The 13,554-nt window shown below is 39.0% G+C and overlaps 1 protein-coding gene across 1 annotated transcript in view; it reads right to left on the bottom strand.

Annotated features, from left to right (window-relative positions):
* The window catches only part of MCF2L2 (MCF.2 cell line derived transforming sequence-like 2), a 236,007-nt gene that overhangs the window by 168,506 nt on the left and 53,947 nt on the right, over positions 1-13,554 (bottom strand). Inside the window, exon 5 of the mRNA XM_044921376.1 lies at positions 1,960-2,050. Within this exon, the coding sequence (XP_044777311.1) occupies positions 1,960-2,050 (91 nt within the window). The remainder of the gene's footprint in view (positions 1-1,959; positions 2,051-13,554) is intronic.

Genomic DNA, 13,554 nt, shown 5'->3' with positions numbered 1-13,554 from the left:
TTACAGGCTATTTTCTCTGCTGAAATATCTTTATCACGGCTAAATTCATACTGTAGAAATATTTTGTAACCTGCTTTTTCCCTTAAGATTATACCATGAGCTTTTATTTCTGTTATTTAAAAATTCTTTGGAAATACTATATTTCGTGGGTGTACAATTTACTTAACCAATCCTTTATTGCTAATGATTTAGGCTTTTTCATACTTTTATACTTATAAATAACACTGAAATAAACATCTTAATCCACATTTTGGAACACTTTCTTTGGATAGTTTCCCAAAAGAATTACTGAGTCAAAGACTTAGTATTTTAATGGTTCCTGATGCATATTATTGCCAAGTAGCTTTCAGGAAGCATTGCCTTCATCTTGAGGCAAGTTCCTGAGAAATGAGATAACTCAGATTCATATAACAACTTAATGGCACAACTGGGACCCCAAGTCTCCCATTGCTCATGGCTTTCTCCCCTTCTAGTGGTTCCCGAAAGCGACCTCCTAAGGGGCTTATTAAAAAGTAATCTGGTCTTTAGTCTGGAATATTCTGATTCACTAGAACTGGGATGAAGTTCACATACCTATTTTCGACAAGCACCTGAAGAGATTCTGTCTGATTAGAAGCCAGGTTTTGGGATCCCTGTGCTACAGTGTCTTTTACCCATAAAGTGATAATGTAATTCTTGAACAAATTAGGCTCAAGTATTATATTATTCAAGTATTGCCAATGGACCCTGGAAAACCAGAACTCTCTTGAGGCCAGTCCTCTAAAATATTCATGGACACTGTCAAGTGTCTAAAGCCTTAGGGCATCAACCACCATTGTATTTATCCCCAAAATAAATCCTATAGCCAAAACTAAGCTAAAGGAACAAAACAATCCATACACAAAAGAAAGGGAGTCTTCCTTTCCCCCAATGTTTGAAATGCAAGCTCATCATGGTAAGACAAATGGCTGAGACAATATTTGTATTTCTGGCTGAGGCTCTAGATCTGAAACTCCGTATATGTGCATGTTTGCATGCGTGACTACCTTTGGAAGTAGGCATAAATGAGGCTTGGATTGTCCCTCTTCCAACCCAGCCTCCACACGCACATTATCACCCTACCATATCCCATCCTCTTCAGCCAGTCCCAACTGCCCTAGGGAGCCTGTGCTTTGGTGGAAATGCTGGTAAGGTTGCCCTGAGGTATCTCTGCCTGCTCATGTGATTGAGTTCCCTGGCCTGAGGTCCTTGCAGAGAGAAAGGATACATCGACTTGCCGAAAGGCAACAAACAGGGATGAAAATCAGACTAATTAGATGGAAAAGGAAATTCATCCAAGGTTGTACAATCTCATACCAAAAGCAAGCATATATTATATTTTGTCTGGTTTTTCCAGTATCTTTCAATCTGTGAAAAACTAATTTGAATACTGAAGTGAAGATTGGCTTACGTTGGGTGACCCTCCCCCCCAAAGCAAACCCTAAAACAAGGATTTGGGTATAGAGTTTATTGAGGAGGTGATCCCAGGAAACACAGTGAAGGAATGGGGGAGAGTGAGAAAGTGATAACAAGAAAGGCAATGTATCAAGAAGGGGTACTTCTGTGGGCAAGAAGGGCTGGGACCTTGTAGAGACCTGTGTGGTACATGTCTCAGAATTGTCCCACTGAGGGGTGTGGAGGCTGGGGCAGTTATCCATCAACTCCCATAACTCAATAGTTGATCACTCCTAGGGCATGAACTTCCCAGCACTCCCTCTGCCCCTCTTCGGTGACCAGAGAGGTCAATAAGGGAGATTCAGGAAGCTTTTGACGGGCTCAGGAATTGTCTGCAGTGACCTGCAGGTGGCAGAGGGGATAACGGACATGACACAATAGCCTCTGCTACAAAGACCTTCCCAAAATTTGGCATAAAACAATTGCCTTTTCCCTGTGACTTGGATAGGAAATAGTTGTAATAACAGCACAAAAATGAATATTTACAGCTATTCGTGTCAATGATGCTTTTACGGAGCTCCACTTGTCCCTTCGCCGGTCGATAACGATGACGAATCCGATGCTCGCAGCCTCCACACTGCAAAAAAGGATGGTCAGTATCAGAGACCAGGTGAGACACGTGGGTTCTGGGCGGGCTCCCTCCCCAGGACATTCTACAGCCTCTGGCGCATGTGTAAACATGCTGCATGGCACAAGGGAAAAACCTGGTCTGACTTCCTGACAAAAGAACCACTTCCTCTCCTGATCTCAGCCTCGCAGCCTTAACAAAACAGAAATACTTGGTGTCTCAAACCATCTCAAGGGCTCTGTTTATGGCTGGCAAGTGTCTGAAACACCCAAGGAGCACATGTGCTCATACCTAGAGGAAAACGCACATGTCAGGTAGGCATCACATGTCCCAGTGTACACAAAGGAACTCAAGGTTGGGCTCTGCCACCTTTCCACTCCCAAAACTGACATTCATGCAGCTATCAATATGCTTCCATAGGAGTGAGTCCTAGAGGTGTTCAGAAATACTACATGTCTATGGGAAAAACAACCCCTTCCAATGCCCAGCTATAAACAACCAGCAAATTATATGCACAAGAAGATATTATTTTCATTAAAAATGAAAGGAAGCTGTTTGGCCCCCTCCTAAGTCCTCACAAAATTCTTTTAAACTAAACTCCCAGAAATGTAAACATTTTTCTTCTTTCTCTCTTTGGGAGGAACTATGATATACAGGAAAGAGCAAGGGCTTTGGATTCTAGTGGCTCAAATCCTCATGCTGACACTTACTAGCACTGTGACACTGGGGAAGTCATCCACCCTCTCTAAAGCTCAGTTTCCTTATCCATAAAATGAAAACAATACCACCAATAATGAAGTCATTAAAAGGATAAATTCTGAAGCCAGATTGCCTAGGTTTGAAGCATGAATTCCACCATTTATATAGTATGTATGGGGGTGGGAGGTAGAGTTACTTAACCTCTATAGTTTCTAAGAGTCCCCATTTGTAAAGCAGGAAAGAAACAGTATCTGTTTATATGGTTGATGTGAGGATTAAATGAGTATGTATAACAAATATATAAGAGGCTCAAAACAATGCCTGGCACTTGGTACATACACACTGTACATATACTAATATTATGATTATTTCATACGTCCTTGTCATGGCAATGAAAAGAGATCAAGTACATGAAAAGTAGTTGGCCTCTAGTAAACTTTTAATAACTCTCTAATATTGGGCAAAAGATGAGCTTTACCCTAATGAGTGCCTGTATGTGGATAAGGCAGAAGATCTAAGCAAACACTAAGAAAACACAAGTAGCTGATCTGAAGTAGGCATTATTGGGCCAAGCCATTATCACAGTTTTACACTGACCCAGGTTCTCTCACTAGGAACATTTCCCAGGCCACAGTGCAAGGACGGATGGTCTCACCGGGTAAAAGAGGAAGAGACTGGGGATTATAAAAGCAAAAGTTGCCAGAACTTGAGGAGGGTGACTGTGAAGAAAGAACAGAGAGGGAACCCCAGAAATCTTCATGGAAGTTCTCCTTTGATGTGGCCAATGCCCAGGCCCCACTATTTCAGGCAAGAGTCCAGGAGGCTGACAGAGAACAACAACTACACATGTGAAAACTTATGAAAAGTTATAAAGTTTGCATAGTTCTGGGGAAAGAAAGACAGTTGGCATTGGGCCCACCCAGAATAGACAGATTTTGATGAGCTCTCTGGGCCTTCAGGTGAAACTCTAGAAAGGCAATACTCTAGGATAAATGAAACATCATAGGAATTGCCATAGGATTAAGGCTACACCCTAGGAATAAGGACCAAGCAGAAATGGACTTACCCTAAGAAAACCTAAAAAGCAGGCCTCAAAAAGATCAAGGTGTCTACCAGTAATTTAACTTCCCACCAGATCAAACTCAATACTTTTTATAAGCAGATAAGCCTCTACAACATATCATCTATAATATCCAGCACAAAATAAAAAATTAATAGAAATGCAAAAAAGCAAGAAGAAAACAATAATTAAGAGATGAAACAGTCAATAACTATGGACTCAAAGATATTCCTGATTTGGCAGACAAAACTTTAAAATAATTATGATCAATATGTTAAAAGAAAAAGAGGAAAGGGTAGACAAAATAGATTAAAAGATACATTATTTCAGCAGAGAATTAGAAACTGTAATAAAGAATCAAATGAACCTCCTAGAATTACAAAACACCAATATCTGAAATTAAGAACTCAGTGGATTTAACAGCAGACTGAACACAGCAGAAGACAAGATAGGTGAAACTGAAAATATATGAATTGAAAATATTCAAACTGAAACACAGAGAAATGGAAAGGATAGAATGTTAGAGATATGGGCCATGAACAGAGTCCCACAAGGAGAGGAGAGAGAATATGTTACAGAAAAATATTTTTTTTTAAGATTTTATTTATTCATCTGAGACACAGAGATACAGAGAAAGAGAGGAGAGAGCCTGAGCAGGGAGAGAGGCAGAGGGAGAAGGAGAAGCAGGCTCCTTGCTGAGCCAGGAGCCCGATGTGGGGCTTGATCCCACAACCCTGGGATCGAGTCCCACATCAGGCTCCCTGTTCAGCAGAGAGCCTACTTCTCCCTTTCCCTCTGCCTGCTGCTCTGCCTACTTGTGCTCTCTATCTCTCTGTCAAATAAATAAATTTTTAAAAAATATTAAAAAAAAAAAAAAAGAAACCCTTAAAAGCAACCAGTGAAAAAAAGACACATTACCTCCAGAAGATTAACATTAAAAAAAAAAATTTTTTTTTCATTGACTTTTCAACAGAAACTATGGAAGCTACAATCCAATGGAATGTTATCTTTCACGTAGTAACCTGAAAAAAGGACCCATTTAGCATTCTATACCAATTGAAAATTCATTTTAAAAAATAAAGGTGAAATAAGGGTGTTTCCAGACAATTAAGCTGAGAGAGAGAATTTTTTTTTTTAAAGATTTTATTTATTTATTCATAAGAGACAGAGAGAGAGAGAGGCAGAGGGAGAAGCAGGCTCCCCGCTGAGCAGAAAGCCTGATGTGGGACTCGATCCCAGGACCCTGGGATCATGACCTGAGCCGAAGGCAGATGCTTAACCATCTGAGCCACCCAGGCACCCCGAGAGAGAGAATTTATTGCCAGTAGGCATTCACTTCAAGAAATATTAAAGGATGTTCTCCAGGCTGAATAAAGTTGGAAGCATGAAAGGGGAAGAAAAATAAACAGCCTGAAAAGGAGATTCAGTGCTGATTAGGAAGACTTTCATTCTTATATTAAAAAAAAAAAACAACAAAAAACTACTAGAGAGTATTACGCTAAGTGAAATAAGTCAGTCAGAGAAAGACAAATACCATATCGTTTCACTCATATGTAAAATTTAAGAAACAAAACAAAGGAGTAAAGGGGAAAAAAAGAGAGAGAGGCAAACCAAGACACAGACTCTTAACCACAGAAAGCAAACTGATGGTTATCAGAAGAGAAGGGGGTGGGGGATGGGAGAAATAGGTGATGGGGATTAAGGAGTGCACTTGTGATGAGCACTGGGGCTTGTATGGAAGTATTGAATCATTATATTATACACCTGAAACTAATTTTACACTGCATGTTAACTAACTGAAATTTGAATAAAAACATCAAAAAAAAAAAAAAAAACCTTCATGGAAACTGGCTGGGCAGAGGTTAGGAGCTGCACAATGAATGCTGACCCCTCTTCAGTTTAGTTAGTTTTGTTTATTGCCCAAAACACTGATAGTAACAGAGGTCTACTGATATCTAATGGGATGCAGTATGAGATTAAGGTGTCCATAAAGCAGCTGGTGCAGCAACAACGACAACAAACTGGTTAAATTAAAAACCCATATTTGTCCTTTAAGACATTAGGGAACTCTGAAAATAAAGAAAGCTAAATAAACAAATTCCAGAGAGAGTTAAGAGTTGCTTCCATAGGGAGCAACTACTAGAAGAAGCTTTCATTTCAAGTGGTGGTTGCTTATTCTGGTAATAGGCTAATGAATGTCCATCGCTGAAAGGAAATAATCCCACACAGTAACCTGAATCTGCAAAAGGAATGAAGAGCACTGTAAACATTACATATGTGGATTAATATTATCAATGGTATTTTTTTTTTTTTTTTCACGAAAAGACTACTGACTATTAAAAGTGAAAACAGCGGTGCCTGGGTGGCTCAGACAGTTAAGAATCTGCCTTCAGCTCAGGATCCCAGGGTCCTGGAATCGAACCCCACGTAGGACTCCCTCCTCAGTGGACAGCCTTCTTCTCCCTCTCCCTCTACTGCTCCCCCTGCTTATGCTCACTCTCTCTCTCTCTGTCAGATAAATAAATAAAATCTTTTAAAAAAAGTGAAAACAATAAGTATTAAATACATTATATGTGTAAAATATATATGTATATATTAAATACATTATATATGTAAATACATTATATATAGTATTACATACTATAACACTAGAGAAACCATTGCTTAAAATCCAATAGAGTAGATTAAATGGAATACTGAAAATATTTGAAAAATTCAAAAGAGAGCAGGGGCTATAGACTGAATGTATCCTTCCAAAATTTGTATGTTGAAGTTCTAACTCAAAATGTGATTAGAGAAAGGGCCTGAAAGGAGGTGATAAAGATTAAGTAAGGGCCTAAGGGTGGGTTCCTAATTTGATAGGATTAGTGCCCTTCTAAGAATAGGAAGAGACAGGGGCGCCTGGGTGGCTCAGTCGGTTGAGCGACTGCCTTTGGCTCAGGTCACGATCCCAGAGTCCTGGGATCGAGCCCCACATCGGGCTCCCGGCTCGGCGGGGAGCCTGCTTCTCCCTCTGACCCTCCCCCCTCTCATGCTGTTTCTCTCTCGCTCGCTCTCTAATAAATAAAGAAATAAAATCTTTAAAAAAAAAAAAAAGAATAGGAAGAGACAGCAGAGCTCTCACTCTGCCATGTGAGAACACAGGAATACAGCCAACTGCAGCCAGGAAGAGAGCCTTCGCTAGAAATAGAATTAGCCAGAACCCTGATCTTAGACTACTAGTCTCCAGAATTGTGAGAAAATACATTTTTTTCTAAAGACAGATTTATTTATTTATTTATTTATTTATTTATTTGAGAGAGAGAGCGTGCAAGCACATGGTGGGGAGGGGCAGAGGGAGAGAGAAAAACTCAAGAAGACTCCCCACTGAGTGCAGAGTCCAAGTAGGGGCTTGATCTCACAACCCTGAGATCAAGACCTGAGCCAAAATCAAGAGTTGGACACTTAACCGACTATAACCAACTATGCCACCAAGGTGCCCAGTGGGAAAACAAATTTTGTTGTTTTAGCCATCCAGTCTGTGGTGGTTTGTTATGGCAGCCAGAGCAGACTAACATGGCAGGAAAGGAGAAATAAAGAACAAGTCACAAATGGTACGAACAGCAAGATGGTAGATTTAAACCCAACCAATCTCAATGATCACATTAGGTGGAAATGGTCTATATTACTCCATTTAAAAGGCAAATAGTGTTAGAATGAAATACTGGTTACAAGAGACGGTGATTATGCTTTAAACATGAGAAAAGAGATAGAAAGAAAAAGGATGGTGAAAGGTATACTATGCAATTACTAATCATAAGAAAGCCACTGTGGCTATAGTAACATTAGAAAAAGTAGTATTCAACACAAGGAGTATTGGCAGAGACATGTAATTCACAAAGATAAAAGGGTCAGTTCATCAGGAAGATATAACAATCCTAAAGGTCTACATATGCAGTAACATTGCTTCAAAATGCAGTAATCAAAAGCTAATAGAACTAGGGACACCTGGGTGGCTCAGTTAGATAAGCATCTGCCTTTGGCTCAGTTCATGATCCCAGGGTCCTGGGAACAAGTCCTGCATCAGGCTCCCGGCTCAGCAGGTACTCTGCTTCTCTCTCTGCCCCTCTCCCCTACTTGTGCTCTCTCTCTCTCTCATAAATAAATAAATAAAATCTTAAAAAAAAAAACCTGATAGAACTAAAAGAAAAATAGATAAATCCACAAAGTTGGAGACTTCTCTCCTAGAAATTAAAAACCAGTAAGAAAAAAAAAACAAACAAACCAGTAAGGACATAGACTTGACTTTGAAGAACTCAACATCCAACAACTGCAGAACACCCATTCTTTTCAAATGTACAAAGGACATTTATCAAAATAGTCCACTATCCTAGGCCATAAAGCAAATGTCAACAAATTTTAAATGATTGCAATCATTTAGGGTGTATTTCTGATCATTGTGGAATTAAAATGGAACTCTATTATTCTTCTGCTTTCTTTTTCATTTACCTTTTCTTTTTCTTTCACAATTTCCTTTCTTCTCTTTTCTTTGGGTTTAATTGCAAGTCTCTTTTTTAACTTCTTAAAGTGGAAGATCAGATCATTGATTTTAAACCTTCCTCTCTTCTAATAAAAGTTTTTATAGCTAAACTACATATCACTTAAATTTTGATATACTGTTTTGTTATTATTCAGTTTAAAATGTTCTAATTTCCTTTGTGATTTATTCTTTGGTCCATAGATTATTTAGATATGGTTGCTCAGCTTCCAAATACTTTTTTTTTTTTTTAAAGATTTTATTTATTTGACAGAGAGAGATACAGCGAGCGAGGGAACACAAGCAGCGGAAGTGGGAGAGGGAGAAGCAGGCTTCCCGCGGAGCAGGGAGCCCAATGCGGGGCTCGATCCCAGGACCCTGGGATCATGACCTGAGCCGAAGGCAGACGCTTAACGACTGAGCCACCCAGGTGCCCCAGCTTCCAAATACTTTGCAACTTTTCTAATCAGTGGTGATAAAAGTGAGAGGGACTCCAGGTCATGATCCTGGAGTCCCTGGATCCAGTTCCACATCGGGCTCCCTGCTCGGCGGGGAGTCTGCTTCTCCCTCTGACCCCCCCCCCTCATGTGCTCTCTCTCTCTCTCTCATTCTCTCTCTCAAATAAATAAAATCTTTAACAAAAAAAAAAAGTGAGAATAGTGGTTTTCTTGGGGGAGGGAAGTAAAGAAGTGAAGAGGTAAGGCTGCAGATATAGATGGGAAAGAAGCGGAAAGAAACCCTCATAGGAATATTTTACACCCTGATTTTGCTAGTTGTTACATGGTATATAACCAGGCAAATATTCTTGAGCTATACAGTAGAGATTTATGTACTTTACTACATGTAAATTATAACTCAGTTTAAAAAACCAAGGAATTAAATAAATTCAAGTTGTGAGAAAGGAAAAATATTACAAAATTTAAGAACAAAGATCCAGGGGCACCTGGGTGGCTCAGTCGTTAAGCGTCTGCCTTCGGCTCAGGTCATGATCCTGGCCAGGGTCCTGGGATCGAGCCCCACATCGGGCTCCTTGCTCAGTGGGAAGCCTGTTTCTCCCTCTCCCACTCCCCCTGCTTGTGTTCCCTCTCTCGCTGTCTCTCTCTCTGTCAAAAAATAAATAAAATCTTTTAAAAAAAAAAAAAAAGAACAAAGATCCATCCTTATTAAGTTCCCAACATGTGTCCAGCACTGATTAAAGGGGACACAAAAATGACCAAAACTGTTCTGTAGTAGAGCAAAAACAAACTGATGTTAATAACAAAAATAATTTTAGATAATGATAGCCACTGTATATTGAGCTCCTATTATTTGCCAGGCACATTTATTTTTTAATTTTACTTTACCTTATACAATAAATATTATCTCCACTTTACAGAAGGGGAAACAAAGGCTGATAGAAATAAAATAACTTGCCTGATATCACACTAGCGACACTGGATTTCAAACTCTGAGCTCTCTGATACAAGTGTTCATGCTCTTAACCCCATCCCACTGCCCCCCTTCAATTTTTTCTCACAGATGATCGGCTTGCATCCTGTGGCAGTTTTATTTTGTATATTTTTCTGTCACTAGTGTTTTTCTTTTCTTTTTACTTTAAACCAAATAATCATTGAGTAATAAGGTTCTAAGAGAACATCTGGGGCTCTTAAGCCAGGTGGAATTGGGAAAGGCTCAGCAAATACATACAGCACATAAACACAGGCTGTTCTTTGATCTATGAAATAAGCAGCTGATGCCTGTATGGCCTCCCCAGCCAAACTGAGGGCAAATGCCCCTCACAACAGGCTCTTCTTAGCTCCAAGAAGATCAAGGCCCAGGGCCAGAGCATCTGGTCAAACAGGGTGGGATCTCCTGGGAAAATACCTGTGTGCATAAAGGAGACACAGCTGTGTACAGACCTCAGTTCAGAAAGGAAAGATAACAAATCATGACAATGATTGTGAATACAGTCAAAATCATACAGTTTATCTTGTATGGAAAGATAAATATTCTAAACAATATGCAGTAACACCAACTACTGTGGGATTATTGGGTTTTTTTTCTACTCTATCTGGTTCAACAAATGTGTGAAAACCTCAGCTTAAACCAAATGCACAGGAAATGGGGTTTCTGGACAGTGTATTTCTTTAAGCAACACTTGGCTATTTTAATCCCTATTGTTCTTTCTAACACTAAGGTCCTATGATGTGCTAGATACCCGCATAAATGCTATTTAATATAATCCTCACAACCACTCTCACAACCAGGTTGCTGATAACAGTTGTACTTTATAGATGAGGAAACTAATCCTCAAAGATGTTTAAAAAGTCATCATGACTTGCCCAAAGAGATACACCATGTGCACAGTTAAAATTCAAAGTCTTCAGACTGTGAAACCAATGCTCATGCCACAAAATTCATACCCTCTTGGAATGGAAAATGTTTTAACACTGTATTTCTTCATTTTCCAATCTTAGTAACTCCTCTGTAACAAATATAACTGAATTTTTAATGAGTCAAACATGGCATTTTATTTATTTATTTTTATTATTGTTATGTTAATCACCATACATTACATCATTAGTTTTTTGTTTGTTTGTTTGTTTGTTAGATTTTATTTATTTATTTGAGAGAGAGAGCATGAGAGGGGGGAGGGTCAGGGGGAGAAGCAGACTTCCCGCCGAGCAGGGAGCCCGATGCGGGACTCGATCCCGGGTCTCCAGGATCATGACCTGAGCTGAAGGCAGTCGCCCAACCAACTGAGCCACCCAGGCGCCCATTACATCATTAGTTTTTGATGTAGAGTTCCATGATTCATTGTTTGCGTATAACACCCAGTGCTCCATGCAGTACGTGCCCTATTTAATATCCATCACCAGGTTAACCCATCCCCCCACCCCTTCCCCTCTAGAACCCTCAGTTTGTTTCTCAGAGTCCATAGTTTCTCATGGTTTGTCAAACATGGCATTTTAAATATGACTAAGTATAAATATAGAATTATATGTGATAAAGGGAAGTGTGGTGTGACCCCAAAATACTGGGGCAGTTTTGTGGTGGATGTGGTATTTATTTCCTTAATTAAGCTCTGATGTTATATATTTTCCTATGATTTGCCTTTTTCAGTAAGCTAGGTATGAAAAATATTTTAACTAACTGAAATTTCCCTGCATTGCCATAAGAACTGAGTCAAATATAGGGTGACCAACCATCCCAGTTTGTCCAGGACTGAACAGTTTTCTGGGACACAGGACTTTCAGTGCTAAAATATGGACAGTCTCAGAAAAACCAAGATAACTTGGTAACCCCAACTCAAATGCCTAATTCCAAGCATATGACTGTCCACTGGCATACTGCCTATGTGGCTTCTTACTGGAGAAAATCAAACTACTTTTTAGCACCATTTATTATCTGTTGACAGTTACTCTGTGATCTTAAATAGTTTTAGGAATTCTCTTTTGAATGGCAGTCCTCAAAGTTGTTCCTGATATAGGAGGTAGAATGATTAACCTATTTTAAAAAAAGTATTATTCTAATTCAGAAGTAAAGAATTCATAATGCTTTTAGTCTTACAGCATTCTCTTGGCATCTTCATCTGTAAAATGGCGAGCTGACACAAGCTCATCTCAAGTACTTCTTCCAACTTTAACATTCTATGACTCTAATTTTGTATAACGACTTCAAATCCCTGGGACCATGGATGTACAAATTCAGTGGATAATTTTTAGAGTTTGGAAGAGATTATGAAGTAATCTCAAGGTAAGAATGGAACACATGGGGACAATTTAGTTTGATCTCTTGAATATCTCAGAATCTTTATCATATCTTCCCTCTCTCCTCAAACCTGGAAAATCACCTTACCTCAAATTTTGCTATATTCTTTGATGCCTCATCAAGAGTAGAAACTTGCTTCCCATTTTCTCTGTAGGAAAATTAAGGTCTCTATTTAAAATGGACTAGAGAAATTGCTGGAGGATGCTGGAGTAGTCTCACTTTGTCTCACAGACACAACTAGACAACACCCATATCTGTCTGATAGAGAATTTAAAGTAATGGTCATAAAGCTACTCACTGGACTTAAGAGTGGAAGACCTCAGTGAGGCCCTTAACAAACAGACAGAAAACATTAAAAAGAACCAATCAGAGATGAAAAACTCAATAATTGAAATTAAAAATACACTGGATGGAATAAATAATAGACTGGAGGAAGCAGAAGAATGGATCAGCCACCTGGAGGACAGAGGAATGGAAAGCAATCAAGCTGGACAGGAAAGAGGAAAAAAAATAAATAAATAAAAACAGACTTAAGGAAATTGATGACATCATCAAGCATAATAACATCTGCATTATAGGGATCCCAGAAGAAGAAAGATAAAAGAGGACAAAAAATTTATTTGAAGAAATAGTAACTGAAAACTTCCCAAATCTGGGGAAGAAAAGAGAAATCCAGATCTAAGAGGCACAGAGAGACCCCAACAAAATCAACCCAAGGGAGTCCATACCCAGACATATGGTAATTAAAATAGCAAAATGTAGTGATAAAGAGAGAATTTTAAGAGCAGCAAGAGAAAAGAAAACAGTGAGATACAAGGAAAACTCCATAAAGCTATCAGCTGATTTTTCAGCAGAAGCGGCAGGCCAGAAGGGAGTGGATATTCAAAGTGCTGAAAGAAAAACACCTGCAGCCAAGAATACTTTATCCAGCAAGGTTATCATTCAAAATAGAAGGAGAGATAAAGAGTTTCCCAATGAACAAAAGTCAAAGGAATTCATTACCACTAAATGAGTGCTACAAGAAATGTTAAGGGGGACAATTTGAGTGGAAAGGAAAGATCGTAAGTAGGAGTAAGATAAGTAGGAAGCACAAAAATGGTAAAATTAAGTATATCTATAAAAATCCATCAAGGGATTCACAAAATAAAAGAATATAAAGTATGACACCTTATACCTAAAACATGGCGGGGGGGGGGAGGAAAGAATGGGTTCAAATTTAAGTGACCATCAACTTAATATAGACTGTTATATGCAAACCTAATGGTAACCACAAATCAAAAACTATAAATAAAGAGAAAGGCATCCACGTATATCACTAAAAAAAGCCAGCAAACTGTGAGGGAAGAGAGCAAGAGAAGAAAGGACTGGAGAAGAACTACAATAACAACCACAAAACAAGTAACAAAATGGAAATAAGTACACACCTATCAATAATTATTTTGAATATAAATGGACTAAATGCTCCAATCAAAAGACACAGGGTAACTG

Source organism: Neomonachus schauinslandi, chromosome 1 (assembly GCF_002201575.2).
Source record: "Neomonachus schauinslandi chromosome 1, ASM220157v2, whole genome shotgun sequence".
Taxonomy (NCBI): domain Eukaryota; kingdom Metazoa; phylum Chordata; class Mammalia; order Carnivora; family Phocidae; genus Neomonachus; species Neomonachus schauinslandi.
This window is presented reverse-complemented; position numbering and strand designations above follow the sequence as displayed.